Source organism: Hyperolius riggenbachi, chromosome 9 (assembly GCF_040937935.1).
Source record: "Hyperolius riggenbachi isolate aHypRig1 chromosome 9, aHypRig1.pri, whole genome shotgun sequence".
Classification (NCBI taxonomy): Eukaryota; Metazoa; Chordata; class Amphibia; order Anura; family Hyperoliidae; genus Hyperolius; species Hyperolius riggenbachi.
This window is the reverse complement of record NC_090654.1, coordinates 249,109,115-249,136,400: the sequence shown is the minus strand read 5'-3', so window position 1 is coordinate 249,136,400 and position 27,286 is coordinate 249,109,115. Positions and strand designations below refer to the sequence as shown.

Below are 27,286 nucleotides of genomic sequence, written 5' to 3'. Positions count from 1 at the left end.
GGAAGTGTCAGAAATTATCTATCGAGCCATCTAAATGACTCAGAATCGAGACGTGTTCCCAGCATTAGATAGATCCCTCACTGATTGAATCTGATCAGAGAGGAAACTATTGTCAGACCACACACTGCGCAGCGATTTCCAATAGATTTCAGCATGAAAGCTATTGGAAAACTTCCTGCTGCTGCACCTCCCCAATGGCAAATTGAATCGAATCCCGATTAGACATGTCGGATTGAATCGAATCAATAAATCGAGTCAGACAAAAAAAAATGTATGATATAGATGGGGCTTAATGCTACGTACAAACTATGAAATGTTCTTGCCGATTTACTGTCAAATCGATTATTTCCAACATGTCTGCTCGGAAATCGATCGGGAAGCAGATCGGATATATTAGAAATAATCTGCCAGAAAATCTCAGTGTGTACCCAACATAACAGAAAATCTAACAGAAAATTGTATGGTGTGTACCTGGTATAATAGAGGCAGAGGGTCAGCAGAATAGCCAGGCAACTGGTATAGCTTAAAAGGAAATAAATATGGCAGCCTCCATAACCCTCTCACTTCAGTTGTCCTTTAACCCCCCCTCCTCTCATGGGTGCCTAACCTTAACACCCCCCCTCTCCTGGCGGGGGCACCTAACCTTAACCCCCCCTCCTGTTGGGTGCTTAACTTGAAACGCGCCCTCTCCCCCCCCCCCCCCACGCACTTACCCTATCACAACCACCATGGTGCCGAACCTTAACACCCCCCCCCCCCCCTCTCCTGGCGGGGGCACCTAACCTTAACCCCACCTCCAGTTGGGTGCCTAACTTGAAACGCGCCCTCCCCCCCCTCCCCACGCACTTACCCTATCACAACCACCAACATCGTGTTGAGAAGGGCGCCAGCACTGAGAAGTGGTCTGGTAGCACAGCTAGTGTGAACTAAGCCTGAGGGTCCAAAGAATTTGCACCCATTGACCTACCTTGCTCTTGTGATGGTAAAGCTACTGTATCAAAGTCAATGTTTGCATAGATAATGTGAGCTAGCTACATATGCTCTCCAGGCTACTGACTGTATATGTTTAATGAGTAACCAAGACAAAGCAGGAATAATGATTAACCAGCTAAGCCACTCGTGCATGTTGTGTGCAATTCTACCGACTTTACAGCAAAGGGTTAAATCCATAATTTGTTTTTGCTCGTCTATAAAAAGCTTAATAAGTAATTCTGATTTGCTTCTGTTTATACAGAACTCCAAAACAATAACCTTCCGCATTCATTTCGAAGGCCGATTCCACTAAATGTCATCACTTTAGTTTTGGAAATCTGGACAACTAGCAACAAATTAACTTTTTTTTAGTAGTCTAGCCTACTGAATTAGGCCCAGTGCACACCGAGCGGTTTTTGGAGCGATCCGCCGGCCGCATCCGCCTATAAAAACGCTTGTCTAATGTATTGCAATGGGATGGTGCACACCGGCGGTTTGCGGTTTTTGCCAAGCCGCAAACGCGCCTCCTGCTGCGCGTTTGCGGATTTCGGAAGCGTTTCGTCCTCAATGTAAAGTATAGGAAAAACGCAAACAGCTCTGAAAAATGCTAGATCAGAGCGGTTTGCCAGGCATTTTTGTTACAGTAGCTGTTCAGTAACAGCTTTTACTGTAACAATATGTGTAATCTGCTACACAAAAACGCACCCAAAACCGCTAGGTATGTTTAGAAAACCTCTCTAAACATACCTAGAATCGCTCTGAAATCAGCTCCCAAAACCGCTAGCGTATTGCGGATCTGCTAGCGGTTTTGGTGTGCACTGGGCCTTACTGAGTTTACTGAATAGGTGCTGGCTTACTGAACAGGAAGAGACTAGATTTGAACCTTGGTCTTCTGTGTAATGCTTGATACACGCCATACGATTTTCTGGCAGATTTACCTGCCAGATCAATGTTTTCCAACTTGTCCAATCTGAATTTCGATCGATTTTTGGATCGATTTACAGAAAAATGATTGGAAAAACAGATCGGACATGGTGAAAAAAATCTGCCAGAAAATTGTATAATGTGTACCTAGCATAACCGGCAAAGCCCAGTACACTATCCAGCTACTACTATACCACAATGACTTTACTGTACAGCCATCAATGTTAACTTTTGAATCTATTGTGTACATTATTGAGAAGTCTGAAATAAGCAGCATTGAGGAAACATAATTTCAGTGTGTGGTTTATTATTCTGAATTAGTCTAAATAAATATTTACCATGTGACACGGCTATTAACAAACCTATTATCTTTTTTTTAGAGACTTATATAAATCGCACCTGCAATTACCTGTCATTTGCATTACACCACTAATCAGGCCTTTGACATCATCAGCCAGCTATACATAGAACTAGGTGGACTTTGCCCTGATGTGTTTGTAGATACACAGGGAGATTAGTCACTAAAATGGAAGCTGTACAAGACTACACAAGACTATAGGGAAATAGCTGGGAATTGTGTGTGTGCTTAAAGGACCTCTGTTGTGAAAATCTTAAAATTTAAAATACATGTAAACATTTACAAAAAAGAAGTACATTTCTTCCAGAGTAAAATGAGCCATAAATCACTTTTCTCCTATGTTGCGGTCACTTACAGTAAGTAATAGAAATCTGACATTACCAACTGATTATGGACTTGCCCATCTTCTCCTGGGGGGGGGGTTCTTAGGGTTTTCTTTATTTTTAAAAGCACTTAGTGAATGGCAGTTGCTCCATCCAACTGCCAAAGAAGTGTACGGTGAGCAGGGAGTCTGGCAAGCATCTTTGTATAAATCTTTTTCAGGGAATGTCTTTATAAAAAATAAAGGCCATGCTGAGAATCCCGCGTGAAGAGATGGACTAACCCAAAACCTGTCGGTAATTTCAGATTTCTACTACCTACTGTAAGTGACAGCAACATAGGAGAAAAGTAATGTATGGCTCATTTTACTCTGGAAGAAACGTACTTCTTATTCGTATGTGTTTTAAATTTTTAAGATTTTCGCAACCGTTCCTCTTTAAGTTGTTAAACTTCCAATTCAATAGTTTAGAGGAACTGTAGAGAAAATATCATAATTAATAAAATTGCTTATTGTTTTCCATATTCATATAGATTTAGCCATTGTTTTCCCATAGTAAAATATTTCCTCTCCCTGATTTACCTTCTGAAATGTATCACTGGGGTGACCTCTTTAGTTCTGCCAGGTGGTCTGTATGGAATGTTAGTTACTGAGAGTTCTATGCACTGAGGGAGATGCTGCTTGCTTGGCAGTCGTAAATAGCTGTCATTTCCCACAATGCAACGAGGTTCACAGGCAGTAAACTGTCATGACCTTGATCATGACATCACACCCCCACCCCCATCCCCAATGTATTCAAGAAAAGGTAAAGATTTTGGGTAGTAAAGAGGGTATCAGCTACTGATTGGAGTGAAGTTCAACAATAACACAATAGCTGGGAACTTGAAAAATATTCAATAAAATAAGAAAAGCAAAACCTGACTGAACCCCCCCCTCCTTTGATTCCAGACCATTCCAAAGCTGCAGTATGCGATTATCCCTGCAGCCTTCGTAAGCATCAATTAGTTTGTAAAAGCGATGTAATGCCTTGCTGTCTGGATTCATTCATTTGGAATAATGGGATTAAAGTATTCATTTCACAGGAATATTTGCTGGCCGGTGCGCAGAATGGCCTCAGTAAGTTGTGGTATGTGGCTGGAGCAGTGAGCGGCTTGTAGATTAGATATCCCTGCACTGTGACTGTCTGTATATCGTTCCATCAGCAGTAAGGGAATTGATGATCTGTGTCTTCTCAGTCCCGCAGTGTGGATAAGCAGCATGCTGTCATCAACTACGACAATGACAAGGATGAGCACCGTGTCAAGGATCTCGGGAGCCTGAATGGAGTAAGTGCCCATATATATGTATCTTTTAATATACGGTACTTAATATGATATCATTGAGTGAATAAGTTGGATTTAGGCCCTTTGCACACGATGCACCGTGGTACACTTCCCCACTGCAAGGAACATGGAAGTCTGTGGAGACTTGCGCAGTTCACGAGATGTGATGCGGGGTGATGAAAGTATCCAAGTCACCGCAATACGGTCGCAAAGGCTGCAGAGCGCTGCCAAATAAACCACACTTGCCACACGGATCATGCAGTAATGCAAGTCAATAGGTGATGCAGACGCGACACGACGGGAGCATGACGCGGCCCACATGTGCTGACTGACAGAAATCCCAGTGACATACTTCCTGTCCAGCAGGAAGAAGCTGCGTGTGGCTGCATGGAAGAACGGAGATGTGAAGCATCACTGGAGCAGGACAATATTAAACTGCTTCACTGCGCAATTCTGCAGAAGAGGGGGAAGGGGACAGTTTGCTACATAGAGAAAAGCTTTTATTTTAGTGTGGGTGCCAGGTGGACTTCCCTTTGCAGCAGAGCGGTCTGCTGCAGCAATAATGGCTTCTACCCAGCTGCAGAGCGGTGCAAACTTACCTGATGTCCCACATCAAAATAAAAGCTTTTTTTTTTTTTTTTTACAGTAAGGGCAGAAATGGAAGCAGGTCTCACCTGCTAACTTATTTTAAAGGACATCCGAGGTGAATATAAACTGATAAAGAGATAAACAATTGTATCTATCCTCCTTCTCCTAACAATTACCTTTTTTAGTTTCATTTTGTATTTGTTTCGTTTTTTCGTTTTTACTGTTTCATGGTCTCTGCTCAATGACACATTTATTGAAGTATGCAAGAACTAAAAGGTATGAACTATTGACTCTTTCCTGCTCTCAGAAGCCATTTACTGCCAGGAAAGTGTTGTATGGCTGTTATTCCTGATCAGTGAGGGTTACGCTTTAGTCCAACCAGGTCCCGACTTGGATAGAACATGTCACTTGCATACCTGATGTTTATATCTTTAAGGCAGAAAAAGTAAAAAAGGAACCCAACATAGTCATTGGTGTGTTTGGCACTCTACATACACATCTATCTCATCTTGTCACATACCAACTCAGATGTCCTTTAAAATGTTTATTATGTAACAGCTAGTGTTGAATCTTGTTTCTGAGGACATTATCATTCATTCAAGAGTAGCAATCATCAGAATGTTTTAACCACTTAAGGACCAGGGCTTTTTCTAATGATCGGTGCTGCGTGGGCTCTACAGCCCGCAGCACCGATCAGGATTGTGGCCGGGCGACCAGACTTCCCCCCCCCCCCCTTTTTTCCCCACTAGGGGGATGTCCTGCTGGGGGGGTCTGATCGCCGCCGGCTAGTACGGAGTAGCGGGGGGGGGGCTCCTCAATGCCCCCCTCCGCAGCCATTTCCGCCCTCCCTCCGCTTACCTCCCTCTCCCTCTTCAGTAGTAATGCGTAGGACGGAAGTCCGTCCTGCGCCTGATAGGATAGGCTTCTGCCTATCGGATGCCGGCGATCCCCGGCCAATCAGAGGCCGGGGATCGCCGATCTACGTCACGGCGCTGCTGCGCAGCAGCGCCGTGTGATGTAAACAGCGGGGATTTCTTCCCCGGATGTTTACATTATGCGTGCGAGCCGCGATCGGCGGCTCGCACACTGTTCACGGAGACAGTCTCCGTGAACTAGCATGGAAAGGCCGCTCGATCGAGCGGCCGTTTCCATGCTATACCACTAACGACTCGCCGACGCCTATCGGCGTTAGGCGGTCGTTAAGTGGTTAAAGGATAACCGAAGTGACGTGACAAGATGAGATAGACATGTGTATGTACAGTGCCTAGCACACAAATAACTATGCTGTGTTCCTTTTTTTCTTTCTCTGCCTGAAAGTTAAATATCCGGTATGTAAGTGGCTGACTCAGTCCTGACTCAGACAGGAAGTGACTACAGTGTGACCTTCATGGATAAGAAATTCCCCTTTTTATCTCTTTCTTGCTCTCAGAAGCCATTTTCTGTTAGGAAAGTGTTTTATAGTTGGAATTTCTTATCAGTGACGGTCACACTGTAATCACAGTGAGAAAGAAAAAAAGCAACACAGCATAGTTATTTGTGTGCTAGGCACTGTACGCTTATCTCATCATGTCACTTTGGGTATCTTTTTTAGTTTAAAACCCCACCAAGCCTGGAGTTCTACATGTGGGTAGAGCAAGATCTAGTGACAGAGGCTGGAGCCCTGATACATGCGACTTGAACGACACGTGTTCTTTAAAATAGGAGCACTAATCTTGGTCTTTTAAAAGAAAAGCCTCCTGGAGATTTTGTCGCCCTTGCTATAGAGCAGCTGCCCAGAAGACAAGCCGATAAGATGTGTGGTCTGAGGTCCTCGTTCTACTGCTATAATACACTTTGTAATACATGGTTTGTAGTGATGTCTATGGAGGCTGGAGTATCACCCAAAACTCTGATTTGTTTATTGCCTTTAGTTTGAAAATGTAGAGCATTTTTACTTAAAATTTGTTATAATACCGGTACTTAAAAGTGAACGCGAGGTAAAAAATAACCGATGAGATAAACCATTGTATCCATCTTACTCCTTGGAAAAATTACCTTTATGTTGATATCCCATAGTTTTATTTTAAAAACTTAAAAAGTAGACTTAATGTTTTCTCAGTCACACGGTCTTTCAAGTGTCCCAGAGCCAAAATATATGAACTGTTAAAGGGACTACAAGCACCTCTCATGGGTATGCCTTTAAGACTGCGACCAGTACTGCACAGTACTTAAAGATGCATACTTTTCCGTAGCTTGTTTTCGTTCGATTTCAATTTAGAAATTGTGGCTGCCATCTTGGCTATGTTATAACTTCCGGGTCACCCCATCTTCTCTGTTAGAGAAGTGCATCAATGAATGAAGCAGGAAGAGGAAGTAACACGCATGGCCATTGCAAGAGGCTCCTCCAGAGGGGTCATAGCACGACTTTGTTGGAAGTCGTCTGGCTGAAAGGCATGCCCATGAGAGGTGCTCGGAGTCCCTTTAACTATTGACTTTTATCTATCCTGTGCACTCAGAAGCTGTTCTCTGCCAGGAAAGAGTTTTATGGCTGTGATTCCTTATCCGAGAGGGTTACGCTATAGTCAGACTAGTTCCCGACTGGAGAGAAACTGTCACTTGCATACCTGACAGTTTACTCTTGGCAGGCTGCAGAAAAAGTTAAAAAAGCAACACAGTCTAGTTATTTGTATGCTCCCTATGCCATGGGATCGCCACATGAATCAGTATTTTAAATGATCCTGCGGCAGATTGCATCAACCGGGTCATATGAATAGGCCCATCCCCGTGCAGTGAATTACTCCCTGCCGAACAGGAAATACATCACTGGGATTTCAGACTGTTTGCGCATGTGCGTCACCTCGTCATTTACACTTACTGCGTCACCGTAGACTTGCATTACTGCATAATCCCTGCGGTAGGCGCGGATCATGCGTTAATGCTCGGATGACATTACGGGACGGTAACTACTTGCGGTGTGACACATCGCGTAAGTATGAAAGTCTCCATAGGCTTTCATTGACTTAGCGGCCTCTTGCAGGGAAGTTGCTTAATGCAACTTTACAGCAATGCCATAGTGTAGAATGCCTTAAAGGAAATATCCAGGGACTATGGGGCCAAAATAAAAAATCAAAATCCATTTACCTAGAGCTTCCTCCAGCCCGTGGCAGACAGGAGGTGCCCTCGCTGCCGCTCCGCAGGCTCCCGGTCTCCTCCGGTGGCCGACCCGACCTGGCCCGGCCGACTTCCTGATCGGGCCTCTTCTGCGCTTCAATGACGTCTCTTCTGCACTCCACGTGAGCGCGCTGACGTCATCCGGGCTGTACAGGCCGGAGGACGTCCGATGACGTCAGCGCGCCCGCGTGGAGCGCAGAAGAGACAGTTATTGAAGCGCAGAAGAGCCCAACCTGGCAGCCGACCTGGCCGGGTCGGCCACCGGAGAAGACCGGGAGCCTGTGGAGTGGCGGCGAGGGCACTTCCTGCCTGCCACGGGCTGGAGGAAGCCCCAGGTAAGTGGATTTGGATTTTTTATTTTGCCTAAACCTTCCCTTTAAAAGGAACCTGAGGTTGGAGACCTATGGAGGCTGCTGTATTGTTTTCCTATTAAACCATACCTGTTACCTGGCAGTCCTACTGATCTTTCTGGTCAGTACTCAGTCTCGCACCTGAAACAAGCATGCAGCTTATCTTGTCAAATTTTGGTCAAACATCTGATCTGCTGCATGCTTTTTCAGGGTCTATAGATGAAAGTATTAAGGGGCCCATACACTTAATGATTTTCCCGCCGATACACAGCAGATTCGATCACTGTGATCGAATCTGCTGTGTAATCGTTGCGCAAACGCTGTCCGAATGATCGATTTCCGTTCGATTTTCGTTCCCATCGATCCGTCCGTGCGGAAGATCTCAATCGCCTGCGGTTCGGGAGTGGGTCGATAGCGGCGTTCGAATGTCCGACGACCGACGCTAGCGGCAATACATTACCTGTTTCGCCGGCGCGAGTCCCCTGGTCTCCGCTGTCCCATCTCCGCTGGGCTCCGGCAGGCTTCACTTCTTCCTCTCCCAGCAGGAGGTTTAAACAGTTGAGCGCCCTCTACTGTTTAAACTTCCCCTGGCAGGAAGTAAAGTGAAGCTGGAGCCCAGAGCAGAGAAGAGACAGCAGAGACCAGGGGACTTGCGCCGACCAGATCAGGTAATGTATGCGGAGGGTGGGGGGGGGGCAGCAGCGGCAGCCCCACAGACGGTGAATCAGTTTCCTAGTGAAATTGATTCACAATCTGTTTGCAGTAAAGGCAGCCATGCGATCCCTCTCTGATCAGATTCAGTCAGGGATCTATCTGCTGGTCGATCTGATGGCAAACCGACCAGTGTAGAGGACCTTTAGAGGGTCAGCAGGACAGCCAGGCAATACGTATGGTTCAAAAGGAATGTAAGGAAATAAATGTCAGCCTCCATCTGTCTCTCACCTTGAATTCCTTTTAACTTTCCTAGCGTTAAGGATGAGCCTGACTCGTCCTAAAAAAATTGCTAGAATCTGTCAGGCTTGTCCCGCAATTACAATTACTCACCTGCGGCGTTGCTGGCGTTCGGGATCCCTCGCCGACACCTTGAGGCTTCCCTGCGAGTATATTCCCTTTGCTGCGATCTTATTCTTCCTTCGACCCTTCTTGTCCCTCGACGATCACGTCCCCCAGCATGCCCTCTGATGACGCTGCGTGTGTCCCATGGTATCTGGTGCATGCAATGTCCTCACATTAGACGGCTAATTCAATTTTTTTTTGTATACAAATCTGTATTGGATCCAATATAAAAAATTCTAAGTGTAAAAAAAAAAAAAAAAAAGGCATGCTTATAGCAGCAAATATATATTTTTAAAGAGACTCTGAAGTGAACAAAAATTGCTATCTTTACCTCGTAGTTCGCTTCAGGAGTCTCAGTAGAGGTACACCGCCGCATCCCCGAGCCTAAAAAAGGGCTTTATACCCCCCAAATCCCGGGGCAAAATCCCACAAATTTCTTGGTCGTGGATTTTGCTGCCCGGGGAGGCAGAGCTTTCTGTAGCTCTGCCTCTACTGACGTCAATCGACGTGCGGATCTCCACCTCTCCCCGCCCCTCTCTTTGAAGGAAGACTGAGAGGGGCGGGGAGAGGCGGAGATCTGCAGCGATTGACCTCAGTAGAGGCAGAGCTACAGAAAGCTCCGCCTCTTTCAGGAAGCACTGGCCGGATTGTCCCCTGGGGATTTGGGGGGATCTAAAGCCCTCGGTTTGGCTTGGGGGCGCGGCGGTTTACCTCTACTGAGAGTACTGAAGCGAACTACGAGGTAAAAATGGCAATTTTTGTTCGCTTCAGTTTCTCTTTTTAATACAAAAATGTTTTTTTTTATATTGTATGCATGCTTGTGGACAGCTTATAAGACTGCAACATGCAAGCAGTCCACACAAATGCTTACAATATAAAGAAACTCCACTGGGGAGGTTAAGTAGCTAAAAGAGGAACTCCAGTGACAATTATGTAATAAAAAAAAGTGCTTCATTTTTACAATAATTATGTATAAATGATTTAGTCAGTGTTTGACCATTGTAAAATCTTTCCTCTCCATGATTTACATTCTGACATTTATCATATGGTGACATTTTACTTCTGGCAAGTGATGTCACTGGAAGTACCTGCTGCTTGCTTTTTTGGCAGCTGGATCAGCTGTAAACAGCCATTTTCCACAATGCAACGAGGTTCACAGAGAGGAAACTGCCAGGAAAATGGTCCTCGGTCTCCTGTGGGAGGGGCTTCACCACAATGTCAGCCATAGAGCGCCCCCTGATGATCCATTTGTGAAAAGGAATAGATTTCTCATGGAAAATGGGGTATCAGCTACTGATTGGGATGAAGTTCAATTCTTGGTCACGGTTTCTCTTAAAGTTCAAGATTCTTATAATGTGGTGTTTTTTTTTCCAGTATCTCCATCATACCTCCACTTCGCTATTGTATATACCTGTACATTATTTTATTTTTCACTTGTAAGACTGCCGTCAACAAATTGTGTTATGAATGTGCTAGTGGGTGTATGATTATTGCTTGTTTTTGCTGATGCTTATAAATCCTTCTCCATCTCTCTCTCTCTCCACAGACGTTTGTGAACGACGTGAGAATTCCGGATCAGAAATACATCACCCTTAAGCTGAATGATGTTATCCGCTTCGGCTACGATATCCTTTGTAACGCTGCGCTGGCTGCCTGGTGGCAGATTGTGCAATGACAGCGAGGTCACAAGAAAGCAGATTAGTGGCTCCCAGTCCTGAGTTCGGTGCAAATATCACGGCTTCATAGGCTGTGTGAAAGAATGCAGGGATGTCCTGTGTGAACAAAATGCCCTGGATCATTTATACTAGTCTAACAAAGCACAATGGTGGATACTGTAATACAGGCAGTCCCCGGTTATGGAAGGAGTTAGGGACTGTAGGCTCCTTCTTAACCTGAATATGTCCTTAAGTCAAAACACTGTGCCATGTCTGTACTCTGTGCCTCCCTCCCCTGAGCCTCTATTGTTCCCCTCTGTCTCACCTCTGTTCCCCTGTGCCTTCTTTGTCCCCCCTGTCATCCCCACTCTGCCATCTCTCCTGTACCGCCTCTATGCCTCCCTGTACCTCCATTGCCCCTTCTGTGTTTCCACTGTTCTCCCGTTCATTCAGTGGTGCCCTCTTTGTCACTTCTGTTCCCTCTGTCTCCAGTGTCCCCCTCTGTGTCACCTCTGTTCCTCCGAGCCTCTACTGTCCCCCTCTGTGTCACCTCTGTACCTCCGAGCCTCTACTGTCCCCCTCTGTGTCACCTCTGTACCTCAATGCTTCCAGTGTCCCCCTGTGTCTCCTCTGTTCCTCCGAGCCTCCAGTGTCCTTCTCTGTGTCTCCTCTGTTCCCCTGTGCCTCCAGTGTCCCCCTCTGTGTCACGTCTTTTCCCCCATGCTTCCAGTGTCCCCCTCTGTGTCACCTCTGTTTCCCTGTGCCTTCAGTGTCCCGCTTTGTGTCTCCTATGTTCTAGAGGGTAAAGGCCCGTACACACGTCGGATTTTTCCGAACGACGGGTCGTTTGAACGTCCCGTCGTTCAGTCGTCCGCACGCCAAATCGCCCAAGACCAGTCTTATCACCCGAAAAACAGTCTGTACACACGCCCGATTTGGCGTGCGGACGACTGAACGACGGGACGTTCAAACGACACGTCGTTTGGAAAAATCCGACGTGTGTATGGGCCTTAATGCAGTAGAAGGTGATTCTGATAGGACTGTATGCAAGCTGTACAAAATGCAATAGGACTGATTTATCAAGGCAGGTGCACAGGAAACTGAAGCTAAAGAAGTTTATCAGGATTAACGAATCATAATCTGTGTTTACTAAACGGCTAAAGCCTGAATGGCTGCTTTGGGCAACTGCTCCACTTTCACTTTAATTTAATTTGCACCTGTCTTGATAAATCTTGAGCAAAGTGGAGGTTATTATCTACAGTGAAATCTGATGAAGTTCCTTTTCCTTATCTGTCTGTATACATATTAATATGTATGTGCTGGAGCAGATTCAGCATAAGGTACCAGAAGAAGCGCTAAAGGTTAGTTCTCCCACGTTTGTTAATTGGTATTTGTATTCTTAGCAGCCATGTTTCCTCTAGGGAGGGTCAATAAGATTCTAAATCATTTCGAACTGATGCAGGATATTGCACATTTTGTATGCAAATCTATTCCGCTTGAAAATGAACCAATCTAATGCCGTCAAGGGTGGAATACGACTGGTCCGTTTTTAAAGAGACACTGAAGCGAAAAAAAGATATTATGATTTGTATGTGTAGCACAGCTAAGTAATAAAACATTAAGATCAGATACATCAGTGTAATTGTTTCCAGTACAGGAAGAGTTGAGAAACTCCAGTTGTTATCTCTATGCAAACAAGCCATTAAGCTCTCCGACTTAAGGGGCCCATACACTCAGCCGATTTTCTGTCCGATCGATCCCGATCGATCGATCGATTGATCGATTGAAAATCGGTTGGCCAATCGACCGATCGATGGCCGATTTCGATCGATTTCGATGGATTTCCATCGAACTGGCAGGGTGGAAAATTTAGGTCGATCTGATGAGATTGCTTATCAGTTTGCATTGGCCTTAATGGAAATCTGATGGCAAAAAAATGCCATCAGATCGAATTTCAATAGATTTCAAACTGAAATCTATTGGAATTCTAACCTGGTAAAAAATGTTCTAAAAACGCATCAGATAGATCATCAGATGCATGTCTTATCTATCTGCTGCCAATCTGACGAGTGTATGGGCACCTTAAGTTAGTCGTGGAGAGGGCTGTTATCTGACTTTTATTATCCCAACTGTTCCTGGACTATTTACTTTTCCTCTGGCAGAGGAGAGTTCATTACTTCAGACTGCTCTGAAAGAATCATTTTGAATGCAGAGTGTTGTGTAATCTGCACATATTATAGAATGATGCAATGTTAGAAAAAACACTATATACCTGAAAATAAAAAGATGAGAATATTTTCTTTGCTGCTAATCTTCTAGTAAATATTCATAGTACACAACCAATTCACTATATCATATTTTTTTTTCCGCTTCAGTGTCTCTTTAAGCTGCATAAAGTTGTGAGGAAAATGTGCATAATGCTGCAACATTTTGGAATTCTTTTCATGTTATTGGCCATCCCTAGTTTCATCCAAGTTGGTATTTTCATGGCGAATGCCATTTTAAACTCAACTTAGTAAAGGAAATCTCTTGCAAGGCTTATTTCTATTCTCAATGCTTACTCTGTTTATATTTATATAGTCCCATCTTCTGCAGCACTTTGCCCATTACTTATTTCAATATAAGATACATTTTCTAGCTCAGAAACATCTTTAAACACTACTAAACTGAGGGGGATATGGATGCTGGCATATTTATTTCCTTTTGAACAATGCACATTGCCTGGCTTTCCTGCTGATCCTCTGCCTCTAATGCTAGGTACACACCATCCAGTTTTCTTACAGATTTACTTTACTTCCAACATGTCCAATCTGATTTCCAATCAATTTTCCATAGAAGTGAACGAGAAATCGATCTGAAATCATATCGGACAAGTTAGAAATGGTCAATCTGACAATAAATCTGTCAGAAAATTGCATTGTGGGTACCTAGCATAAGGCTTTGATCCCATTAGAGCGGGGAATTGACAACAGTTCTGTCAGTTCTCAGCTCGAGTGAACGGCTCCTATTTCATAAACAGGAGCCGTTCACAGTTCTCACTCTGCAATGGATCCGCGGTATCTAGACCTAGCCTATAGGCACAGATGTACTGGCACCCTAGACTTTGCCCTCCATGAACCTACAACCCTCACAAAACCACACCGCAAGTTTATTGGTTGGCCCAGCTGTCACTTTTCCCATACTTCCTTTGCCCATCATAGATAGCTACAGGTGTCCCTTAGCATTAGGTAGCCAGAGATACCCTCCGTATTAAGTAGCTAGAGGTGCCACTGGCTAAAGGGAGATGTCATCAGTGGAATGCCGAGACCAGGGTGAGTAAGCTCTCATTTACACTCTCACCAGTACTCTGAATAGGGAAGGAGGGAGGCGCTAGGGGACAGGAGTGAGACGCCTTTCCATCAGACGCTTGTAGGCACGTGACTACATTGCCTTATGGTAAATCTGATCCTGGTTCCCCCATAAAGCCTATGGGGTAACGAATCTGCCCCTGGCTGCAGCCAAGACCATCGGAGCGTACATTACACTGGCCTCTCCCGCTGTTCTGGCACAAGTGGAAACCAAGCCTTAAGGTACGTACACACTTCCAACTTTTTTGATCACCTTGTCGTCAGACTTGTCGTTTGAATGACAAGTTTGACGCGTGTATGCGCTGTCGAGTGACGGATAACAGCCGATTTGCCCAATCCGCTCAGCGGATCTGTTGGACCAAGTGTTGTTGAAACGACTGTTAGGTCCGTACATTTGTGTACAAACTACTTTGTGTTAAATGACTGATCAAACGACTTTTGGCGTTTGAATGTCTATTAGCTGGATTCTAATAAGCCTCGTCTACACGAGGCGATCCGGCGGCTCGATTAGCCGCCGGATCGCCTCTTCCGCGTACCCGCCGCGTCTCCGCTCGCGTGTCGGATTCGATTCCCCGCCGGCGCTGCTTGTCTTCCACTCGATTCCCTGCCATTGTCCCCTTGCGGGGAACGAGCAGGGAATCGGCGGTGGCGAAATCCGACCTGACGGATCTTATCAATCGAGCCGCATAAGCAGCTCGATTGATAAGTCACATCGCCTCGTGTAGATGAGGCTATAGTCATTCAAACAACAAGTCATTTGATCAGTCATTTAATCTAGTCCATTATTCTATCCAGTCCATTGTCCATTATCAAGTTGGTTAAACGACATGTAATTTAGGTAAACTAGCATATCAGCTGCTTTGTTGGTCAGTGTGTACATGACCTCTGAACGACTTGTTTGGACTCCAAGTCGTTCAAACAACCAGTTTAAACGACAGTCAGGCATAAAGTTTGATGTTTATATGCACCTTAATACTTAAAGCTATAGACCCTGAACAAGCAAGCAGATCAGGTGCTCTGATTGAAATGTAACAAAATTAGCAGTATGCTTGTTCAAGTCTGTGATTCAGACACTGATGCAGCCAGAATGATCAGCAGGACTGCCAGGCAACTGGCATTCTTTAAAAGGAAATAAATGTGGCAGCCTCCATATACCTCTTCAGGTTCCCTTTAAAAAATAAATAAATAAATAAAGCTGTTGCAGGAGGATTCAGCTGGCACACCCCCTGTATTTCATCTGTGTTTACTTTACTAGGAATGTCTCCTATAACTGCATCACTACAATTTATGTGTATTTAATAAACAATTGTAAACACTGGGAGGCATTTCACTTTTAATGTCAGACTTTAGTCTCAGGCAGGGTGTATTGGGCAGTGGTGCCTTAATAACATAGAGCTTCATTGACTTGGGAGCTTGGGATACCCATAAATGTTAAAAGTTAACTTTCACTTTACAGAAATACATTTCAGTGCGTCTGTAGGAAGCGCAGGTAAAATTGTGTGTGTGGGTTGTGCTAGGCCCTTCCACTTGTCAAAATGTCACTGCAGTACTAAAGGTGCCCATAGATTACTCGAATCGGATGAAAATCAGTGCCGTCAAGAGCATGTCGATCGAAGATGCAACCAATTTCGAGGCAAACTTGGTCACATGTACAGATTGGACATTCTGGAAAATTTTGGACCGACAAGCTCGATTGGGTGCGCGGTGGTAACTGTGCGTGATAATCGCGAACGACAAATGTGACAGAAACCCTCAGCCGCTGTTTTATGCCCCTCTGGAGCCCATGCAGTTATACTTTACCTGTCACACCGCCCACTAGTGTCCGCTCTACTTCTGTATTCTGGCCCCACGTGACTACCAGCATGTAGCACGTGGGGTGTGTGTATGGCGTCAGTTGCGCACCCCACATTCTGTTACGTCGGAAACCATGTGGGGCCACAAATGTGGAGGTAGGAGGACGGCGGCAGGTAAATTATAACTGCAGGGGGCACCGGACACACACACACACACACACACACACACACACACACACACACACACACACACACACACACACACACACACACACACACACACACACACACACACACACACACACACACACACACACACACACACACACACACACACACACACACACACACACACACACACACACACACACAACATTCGAGGGACATCGGTCAGCGGCGATGAGGTGGCCCCACAAGGCCAATTCCCACAAGATTTCATGCTGAAATCGATCAGGAATCGGCCTGAGGTTTGACGGCCAGATTTGATCAGAGAGATCTGTCTCTTGAACGATTGGCCGCCAAAATTGCTTGATGTACGGTTTTAAGTCTTTATGAGAATAAAAGGACCAACAGAGGTTAAAGAACTTCTACTTTCTACACCCTGACTTTGTAAACTCCTTATTTCCAATGTCGCTCATCTCTCACAAGTCCCTTTGAAAGGCTGTAGTTCAGTGTAGAAGTGTCAGACAATCCCGGCACACTAGCAGCAATGGCCTCGCAGCTGTGGCTTAGTCCTCAGACAGCTGAGCAGTGGGAGAGCCATGCAGGGCACCAGCTCTACAGAGAAGCACGTTGGTGTGACCAGAGGATTAGTACATAATGGACCAAAATGGAAAATACCCTTTCACTAACTGGGGACTGTTTCACATGGCTGGCTTTACTTTTACTGCTCTCCTGCTGTCCTGGTTTCATTCACGCATGATAATCTTCTCCAGCATTTTTTGTTTTATTATATAAATACTGAAGGAGGCGCCTAGGAAAGTGGAAAAAAACAAGGACAAAAAATTGAAAAAAATGAGAGGCGAGATCTCCTCTAGTCACCTGCTGCTCCTTCACTCAGGTCGGGGTACCACTATCCCCAACCACATCAAACAACAATATATTAAATAATGTGAAGGGCGCTGGTATTGTCCACCAAAAAATGTTTTTATTAATACAATTTAATTCAACACATCAAAGTAGTTCATACAGTTCTTTCTGCAGATATTCCATACACTCTATGCATATATCCACCATACAACCGCACAGCTATAACTTTGGGAGTATGCTGATGAGCTGCAAAAAAGTACATGTGCACATAAAAATGTTAGATATAACATGTGAGGCTGTGTTTACATCTGTAGTGTCAGTCTCAGCTGCTCCCCCGCCTCCTGCATAGCTCCGGTCCATGCCCCCGTCCCTTCCCTCCAATCAGCAGGGAGGGAAGGGATGCAGGCGGGGACTGGAGTTCTGCAGGAGGCGGGGAGAGCAGCAGACTGACACTATAGAGATAAACACAGCCAGCTCTGACAAGCTGTTTGTCAGCAGCGTGGCTGTGATTTATGAGGGATTGCAGAGTGCAGGGGGATCTTCGGGGGGTTTGGGATAGCAACAGAGGCTGGGCTGTATAGGCAGATCCAGCCTCTGTATGCAGATAATATTCTTCAAACCCAACTCGGGTTCTCTTTAAACCAGACAAGTAGTCCCTATTCCAATTTCATCACCTCCAGGGTATATACAGATCTCCACATATGCCTTCTCCTGTGGTTTAAGCTCAGTTTTCCAATATTATATATTAGTCCATATAAATACAAATACAAATATCCGGCTCCTCGCCTGTTACAAAAATAGTCCCTCCAAGCTAACTCACGTATACATTAGGGGTAGCAGCACCAGCCTATGGCTCCCGCGGTAATAAGCTATAAGGGAGAGGGACTGCTGCAGCGTAACTCACCCATCTCCCATTCGCCGCGTTGGGTACGCCAATAACTATTGGCCAGTCCTTTCAGAACGCCGCTCCTCTCTCTTCATGGATGGCGGCAGAGACCAGAGGTACTTCCGGTTCATAGTCCTAACCGCTGACGTCACTTCCGTGCGTCTCACTGCTGCTTCCCTGCATTCCAACTTTCGTCAGTGTTCGATCACCATTAATCCTGCTTATGGATGTTATGCTTAGGGAACAGCGTATTCCAATCGACCCTGTGGGGCGCCCCACTATGATCACATTAACATGTTTCAACACGCACGGGTGTCTTCATCAGAATGATTCTAACATTTTTATGTGCACATGTACTTTTTTGCAGCTCATCAGCATACTTCCAAAGTTATAGCTGTGCGGTTGTATGGTGGATATATGCATAGAGTGTATGGAATATCTGCAGAAAGAACTGTATGAACTACTTTGATGTGTTGAATTAAATTATATTAATAAAAACATATTTTTTGGTGGACAATACCAGCGCTCTTCACATTATTTAATATATTTTTTTGTTTTATGTTCATATCAAGTTGACCCCCCCCCTTTTTTTTTTTTAAAGTAACTAATGGACCAGCATGAAAGCGCCGGAGGCATATAGGAGAGCCCTTACCAGGCCTCCGAAACGGCAGGATTCTAATGAATCACAACTGGGCAGCATAACTAGAGCAGAAGATGAGGGCGTACATATTCTGAGGTTATATTCAGTAAAAACTGCATGCCAAAGATGGTTATGGTTAGCAGGTGCTTCTCGGCAGCTGTCTTCTCTCTACTTCCCATTTCCCTATGTTCCATACACGGAAACGCAAAGTAAAAAAGAGCCGGCTGCCGAAAAGCATGGACACATCGCATGGACAGGTGAGAGATTTGCAAAAACTCACCGCTGCGCCAGCTCTGCAAATAGACTCAGGAGATGACCCATGGAGAGGGAGGGAGGAATGATGTCAGCCTCCTCGCCACTTGTCACCCATTCCAAGCCCTGTGGGGGGCAAGCAAGAATATGGCAGCCTCCTTGCTCATTCAGATCTAGTGTTGACGTGAACTGTTCATAGGTGATCTTTCGAAAAGTTTGAATTTGTTCCCATGTTAAAGTATAGGGCAAACGCGAACATCATGTAAAGTTCACCGCGAACTGTCTGCCTAAGAACAGTTTGTGCCATCACTATTCAGATCCTACACAGAGAAATTAGCCGCTTTTCATCACTATCCTGTTATTAGTTTTTGTTTGTTTAGCCAGATATGAGTGTTTTGGCTTCTGTTCACTTTTCAGGAGAGCTGCATTTAACTGCAATTTGACTGCCACATTTGCATAGATAAATTACTGGTTTATTACCCTTATAATTAAGAAAAAAGAAAGTTAACATAGGCAAACTCCAAGTACTACATGTATGTTTTTCTCATCATGTCCTCTCAGGTCAGGTAAGTTTTATTTTTTTTTTTTTTTTTTTTGAGGTGCCCATAGACACAATCATTTAACCAGTATTGGCCATTTTGCCCAACCCTATACTGCTAGAAAGAACTTTTATAATAAAGTACCTGATTTGCCAAGACTGACTGTTTTTGAAAAGACTGCCCCTGGCTATTACTTATGCACACCTCCACTTTGCACAGCATTCTTGTCAGAGCCGGGACAAGGTCTTCCAGCACCCAAGGCTGAGACACCAAAGTGCGCCCCTCCATCCCTGCCACCCCGGCCGTCACACACTGATTGCTATTAGACTAAGAAGCGCCACAGGGCCCACAACCTCCCCAACACCTTAATATCTAGTTATCTGGCTTGCAGTCACTGCCATGTATCCTCTTTTCTTATTTATTTCTGCTTCAAACACAATTAGGAATGACAGGTGAATGAATTGTGTGCCCCCTCCTACACTGCGCCCTGAGGCTGGAGCCTCTCAGCCTATGCCTCGGCCCGGCCCTGATTCTTGTGAAAACTGACCACTGAGAATACCTTGCTTATATCCTCCATGTTCTTATAGTTTTGTAAAGGTGGTATTGAAATTAAACTTTGGATCAATAAAGTTTTTGAAAGGAATGCCAACTAATTGGCAACTTGCTAGGGTGGTGTCCTCCCCTTTGCCTAAGGTGCCTTGAGTACCCACCTTCATGTCAGTAGGCCATACCATTTGGAATGCAGGGCATACCATTACTGATGTATCCGGTATGGATGATGAACATGCCTTCACCAGCACTGCAAAATTGTGATTGGTGGAGTTCCTTTTCAAATGTAATGTCTCTGGTTACCTGAATGGCTTTGCAAGAATAGTTTTTGCCTATTTTGATATTCTCTTAACAGTGCTTTTATTATTGTGACAGGATACAACTGTCACCTGTTATGTACACTGCACACCTGTGTGATCTACCCAGAAGCCTTTGTGTCTCAATGAATGGCTCTTTAGAGAGTTACTTCTGTTCAGACAGGCAGGTTTTCATACCTTAATAATCTCTGTGGAATGTTTTTTTTTTCTACTTAATGAAAATAGAACCTTGTAAGAATTCCCTAAACTTCCAAATGAGGAAATATGAGAACATGTTTTTGTGCTGGATGTTTGGAACACGATGAATATTGTAAGGAAGAGGTCAATAGAAAGTCAGTTTCATTGGGAGCATACTTGGAAGTTATGTAGCATGATGCGATAAATGTGAACGTACAGTACCAATCTCACTTAAGGGGCCCATACACTCAGCCGATTTTCTGACCGATCGATCCAGATCGATCGATGGATCGCAAATCGGTTGGCCAATCGACCGATCGATGTCCGATTTCAATGGATTTCCATCGAACTGGCAGGGTGGAAAATTTAGGTCGATCTGATGAGATTGCTTATCATTTTGCATTGGCCTTAATGGAAATCTGATGGCAAAAAAATGCCATCAGATCGAATTTCAATAGATTTCAAACTGAAATCTATTGGAATTCTATCCTGGTAAAAAATGTTCTAAAAACACATCAGATAGATCAGATGCATTTCTTATCTATCTGCTGCCAATCTGACGAGTGTATGGGCACCTTTACAATGTGCCTGTGTTCCCTTGCATTTGGTTTTCATTGCAAAATTAATAAACTAGTGCTTTATTTGTGTACGGTAGTTGAACTGCAGCTGCAACTCTCCTGAGAACTAATTAGAGATCATAAAACTACTGTGTGGCTATACAAACATTTGTTATACCATAGCAGGGCAGTAATAAAGTTTAATAGGTTGTCATTTCTCTGTATGGGAGCTAAGTGAACAGCATCCACCTCAGTTAAAGCAGCTAAGAAAATGTGCAACAAAAATGGTCGCCTGGTAAATGGCGGATGACAGGGCTGCCCGCTATGTGAACTGCGGTTAGCAATAGCGGGCACAAACCGTCCACTATTAGCACACACAGTTTGCAGAGCAGGTGATCCATTTTTGCCGTGTGTGTGGGGGAGGTTATTAGTTGTCCACCAGAGGAGGGTTCCGTGTGAGAGTAGGGAGCAGTTAGTTCATAGTGTAATAGTGGCAAATATTGCTGATATTTCACTATATCAATTAAGAAGTAGAATATCGGTAAATTCTATTATTGCTATTTTCTTCCCGGTTTATTCCACACCCAAATGAGCGTGCTGCGTTTTTATATGTACGCATTTTCTGACCAAGAAACAATTGGTTTTCCATTTTTCTTTTTCCGGTAAAAATCTGATCAGATGTGTTGAAAAAAATCACATAGAAAATATAAAAACTGAATATTTTATTTGATCGGTTTTTGAAGTTTTCAGGAAAGATCTATCATAAGTGTATGGTTAGGTATATTGGTCTGAATTTTCAAATTATTTGGTCAAGCGATTGAATTGATTAGATTTCTCTGGTCCAAACTGGCAAGACAAGATTTGGTTAGTAATATGTGCTACATATGCTGGGGATCTACAGACAGGGTAAAGTCTGACCACTATCCCTTGAGTTTTTATGCAGAAAGTCACCTCTAGGAATCGTGGGAGGACTGGTTTAACAATTTAGAATTTTCAGTTGAAGTTGAAAAGTTTGCAAGGATTTTAAAGGGCTCATGAAGTGTGAGGGATATTGGAGGCTGACACAGTTATTTCCTTTAAAGGGCAACTGAAGTAAGAGGTATACGGAGGCTGCCATATTTATTTCCTTTTAATCAATACCAGTTTCCTGGCAGCCCTGCTGGTCTATTTCTCTGCAGTAGTATCTGAATAACACCAGAAACAAGCATGCAGCTAGTCTTGTCAGATCTGAGTTTAAAGTCTGAAACACCTGATCTGCTGCATGCTTGTTCAGGGGCTATGGCTAATAGTATTAGAGGAAGAGGATCAGCAGGGCTGCCAGGCAACTGGTATTGCTTAAAAGGAAATAAACATGGCAGCCTCCATATACCTCTCTCTTCAGCTCCCCTTTAAGACCATTTAAATTGCCTGGCTGTCCTGATCCTCTGCCTCTAATACCTTTTTAGCCATAGACCCCGAACAAGCATGCAGATCAGATGTTTCTGACTGAAGTCTGCCACATGCTTGTTTCAGGCATTTGATTCTGACACTACTAAAGCCAGAAAGATCAGCCGGACTGCCAAGCAACTAGTATGGTTTGAAAGGAAATAAATATGGAAGCGTCCATATCCCTCTCATTTCAGGTGTCCTTTAAGCCCAGGAGGTGTGGCATAGAACATGGCCAGGTCCTTCAACTCTTTCCAAGAAACCCTCTCATTAATTTCTTCACTTTCAGCATGAAAAATACACCAGCCAACTTCAGATGAGCCTGAAGACTCCTCTGAACATGCGGACAGAACAGCTTAAAGAACCCTCTTCTCATGGAGATCCTTCTCAAGGGAAACAGGACAAGACAGATAAGAAACCCCCAAGTGGTACGTGTTAACCCTTTCAATACCGTGGCATTATATCTATTTGTTTGGCTTGTGCTGCTCTCATTTACACGTGCTCTTCTAGCAGCCTTCTATTGGAATCTACTTTCCTTTGAACTCCTGATGATCCTGCTTCGTCTAAACGTGACACAGTTTTGTATACACAGGCCTGAAACACTGAGGTTCTGTTATGGCACTTAGTTATTGGGCCCCAGCCAGTAAACCATGCCATGTAATTTCAAGTCTGTGCCAGTGTTTGCCACATCATAGCATGTGGGCCGGTGACATGTCTGCTTACGGTTCTGAACAGTGTGTCTTTGTCTCTTCAGCCATTCATGTTTGGGACTGTTCTGTTTTTTAGAGCCCTCGATATATCGCACACCCCTGTATGGGCAGCCATCTTGGTGGGGAGATGATGATGCAAATAACATGCATGAAAAGCATGAGGGCAGGAGACCGGAGGATCAGTTTTCAGGTGAGCTAACCTTTTACCATGTTTCTGTGACTGATGAGGCAGCCATTTTGTCTCTTGACCAGCATTTCTGAGGAAATGGCCTGTCTGTTATGTAACATATTAATGAGAAAAAATTGAGAATTGGCTATTGGGTGCATGAGAAATTACAAACAACTTTATTCCGTATCAAATTTAAAAATAAAAACCACCAACCCAAAACATCCCTTCAATAACAAGAAACTATTAAAATAAATTGCTAAACCAGGCCCCCCCGGACCCCCACCTAGAGAGAAAAGTGTGAGGCTGCAGTCCTCACAAACCTAAAAAATGAGTCCCACTGAAACTGGCTAGTAGGCCCGGTGTCCATACACTGAAGCAACAGGACAGTGGTATTCCTCCAATGGACTCCAGAGTAAGCTGAAAAGCATAAAAAGGTTGCACTTCCAGGAAAGTATCTTGCGATCCTCAGAAGCATGTAACACCACTCAAATCTCAGATATGGACCAGGAGTATGTGTTTCTTGTATGTTGAACAAGGTAAGCCATATAGATGCACAATAATAAGCTTGTCCAGCAGAAAGGTTAGTAAGCAGCAGTATCACATGTGGTCTCAAGCAGCAATTAAAAAGCATGAAGCAGCATCAGTTCCTGCACAGGCATGCGGACTCCTTGTATATAGGAATGGAGTGACTCGACCACACCAGAATGTAGCAGCAAGCTTGTCAAGCAAAGGTGTAGGTATGTAAAGGCATCATGTATATGACAGACAACAGCAGATGAAGTCACAGCCTGATATATTCGAAAGTCCCCCAATCGCAGGGAAGAGTCAAGACAGCATGTACTTGATGCACGCCAAAGCCATGAATGAAAGTGCTTGAGACAAAGCGTGGTGAAACCAAGCATCAGTATGCGCCACTATGCCTGACAGCTAAGCGTGTGCAGCATGGAGATCCATAGTTACCATCCTGAGGCTAGAGTTGTTTGGCACTTGCAAAATGTTCAGTGGATCCTGCAAAGGTTTCAGTGGCTCCAGGGGTGATGCCGGGGAGAGCTGGAAGCTGTCTAATAGCCTGACATGTTTCGCCGCCTCTCGCGGCTTTTTCAAAGGCAAACAGCAAAGTATGCAGTATGCACGCCATGACGGCGTATTTAAACATTACCATATGAATCCCGGGCCCGCCTGCCCCCGCCCGCGTCACCGCCCACGCCCACCATGCGCGACAGGGACGCATCGAGCGGCAAAGCGCCGCAGGACACGCCCCCCGACGCACAAAGCGGACGTATGGGCGGCGGCCCGCTGGAGCGCAGAAGGCGCTCCAACATGCCAGCCAGGAAACGTCTGACGCACGGCAGGCGGCGGGGCGACGCCCAAAGGCAGAACCAGGGCGGGGACAAGCGGGGCAGGGAGCCAATACCCAAATGCATCCAAAACGTTAATTCAAAAAATAGCCATCACAGCCCTGTAACCTGTATATCCACAGGACCAGACATGCTAATAAATATTTAAATGTATATACAAAGGAGAGACATGGAAATGCAGCGACCATGGTTAAAGATCGGACAGCCGATCACAATCACAGGACCAGGGTCGCGCATTATGGCCATGTCCCAAGCCCATACTATAATAAAAAACTATATGAAGTCAGGGCGAGGAGAGCAGACAGAAATAATATTACAGAACGCTGGGTCCAACTATAAGTGCACCCAGTAAGTAATGATCAAACATTAGCCACAGGGGGGGCAGAGAAGCACATGCAGAGTAGGGACAGTAGACACCCGAAAAAATGGAGGGGAGCAACACAGAGCAACCAAGCAAATCCAGTTTACTCGGGCAAAAAAACCCGATAATTAATGCTATCATTTAGACCCTTGGGTTCCGTAGCTTTTAAATTGAAGATCCATCTGGATTCAAGTTGTAACAGTTTTCTATCAATGTCGCCACCTCTAGGATGTATATGTATTCTGTCTAAACCCACAAATCTAATGAAGCTAGGGTTACCCCTATGCTCAAGATGTACATGTCTGGAAATGGGGGATTTGAAATTACAGGTCGTGATGTCACCAACATGGTCCTTAATTCTCTCTTTGAAAGCCCTTGCGGTCTTGCCAATGTAAAAACATCCGCACTTGCAATATAGGAGGTAGATAACACCTACCGTGTTGCAATTTACAAAATGTTGCAACCACCATTTGCGACCATTTGGTAGCATCACTGACCTGCCAGTTGACAAATAGCGACAATATACGCAACCCCCACATGTGTATGTCCCGGTTACCGTACAGTTTCTATTCGGTCCCTCCCTACCCCAAAAATGGCTAGAGGTGAGTATATGCCTCAAAGTGGGGCTTCGTCTATACGTAATTTGCGGCGTAGGCGACACAAACTCTGCAAGATTTCTGTCGGATGTCAAGACGTGCCAATGCCGACGGAGAACATTCTCCACCTCATTCCTCTGATCATTGAAACGCGTGATTAAACGTGTTGTACTGTTGGTATCAATCACCTTGGTCTTTTTGACAAGCAAATCTGTGCGATTAGCTGCCTTAGCTCGTTTGTATGCCTTTTTGAGCCATTTGTCCTTGTATCCTCGCTCCCTAAAGCGGGAGCGTAATGACTTGGCTTCCTTCTCGAAGTTCAAATCATCAGTACAATTCCGACGTAGCCTCAGGTATTGACCTGTGGGTATTCCTCGTATCGAATGCTCTGGGTGAGCACTATTGGCATTTAAGTATGCATTGGATGCCGTGGGTTTACGAAAAAGCTGGGTGGACACGAACCCCTCAGCATTGACATCAATTCTCACATCCAAAAAAGGAATGGAGTGTGAATTACACTCCATAGTAAACTTTAAATTCCAGTCATTCTGATTGAGAATCAAAATAAACTCATCCAATAGAGTCTCGCCACCTGTCCAGAACATGACCACATCGTCGATGTACCTGTGCCACGATACAATGTGGCACAGGTACTCGACGAGGGCGTCATCCCCGAACAGGCGTCGTTCCCAGTCCCCCAGGTACAGGTTGGCCAGCGACGGGGCACACGTGGTCCCCATCGCCGCCCCCTGCACCTGGAGGTAGTGAACCCCATCAAAAACGAAGACATTATTTTGCAAAATGAAAGACAATAAGTCCAGAAGAAATTGGTTGTGTGGGGACTCATTAATTTCCATTTCAGACAAGAAATTGCATACCGATCTGACTCCTCTCTCCTGTGGGATGCTGGAATAGAGGGCCTCCACATCCAGGGTCACCAGAAGTGTATTAAGCGGTAACTGCATACCCTCCAGGATTCCCAAAAGGTGCAGTGTATCCCGCACAAAGGATGGCAGCCGATGGACATGTGGTTGTAGATGTTTGTCTACATATATGCTGATCTTTTTGGTCAGCGATCCATTACCTGACACAATGGGTCGGCCAGGAGGTCTAGATGCGTTCTTATGTATTTTTGGCAAAGCATAGAAAGTTGGCACCACGGGGTGCTCGACCTTTAAAGTGGAGCCAACCTCGGCTGTAATAATTCCTTTCCCTATGGCATCATCAATGATGTCAAAGAGTACCCGTTGGTTACTGATGACCCTGGATGCAGAGACCCTCCGGTACCATTCCTTATTGCTTAGAATTCTCTGGCACATGTAGATATATTGTTCCGTATTCATGACCACCACGTTCCCTCCCTTATCTGATGGTTTAATGACAAGATCCCTCTTTTCACGCAGCTCGGTAAGTGCCAAGACCTCGCTTTCGGAGAGATTTGTCATTTTGTTTTTTTCAACCCATAGCCTCTGGATATCTTTTTCCACCAGAGAGATAAATGTGTGCACACTAGGGCACAAGGTAGAGGGAGGGAACGCGGCGGACCTGGGACGGAATTGTTTGTTAATCTGTTCACGCACCATATCACTGGGCATACTGTAACCAAAAAGGTCCTCGTCTCCCACCTGATCACTTTCCTCACTTAGTTTGACCAGATCCATCAGGGCCCGATAATCACGATTGGACCAATCCTTCCAATCCGTAATAGCTCCACCTAAAGGGCACTCACTTTTCTTTTTGTGTAGAGTTTTCAAAGTGAGGTTACGTCCAAACAAATGTCAATATATCAGGTCACGATTTATCCCAGGGGGTTAATGACCTTCTAGCTAAGGGCCTTGGTTTTTGCCCTACTAGCAATCTGGATCGGTTTGAATTTGTTAAGGACCT

The 27,286-nt window shown here is 44.8% G+C and overlaps 1 protein-coding gene across 3 annotated transcripts in view; it reads left to right on the top strand.

The window, feature by feature from the left end:
- The window catches only part of CEP170B (centrosomal protein 170B), a 127,752-nt gene that overhangs the window by 34,294 nt on the left and 66,172 nt on the right, over positions 1-27,286 (top strand). For all 3 annotated transcript variants that reach the window (XM_068254262.1, XM_068254261.1, XM_068254260.1), the window contains exons 3-7: positions 3,809-3,898; positions 10,586-10,668; positions 12,001-12,055; positions 22,495-22,633; positions 22,992-23,105. In XM_068254262.1, the coding sequence (XP_068110363.1) occupies positions 3,809-3,898; positions 10,586-10,668; positions 12,001-12,055; positions 22,495-22,633; positions 22,992-23,105 (481 nt within the window). The remainder of the gene's footprint in view (positions 1-3,808; positions 3,899-10,585; positions 10,669-12,000; positions 12,056-22,494; positions 22,634-22,991; positions 23,106-27,286) is intronic.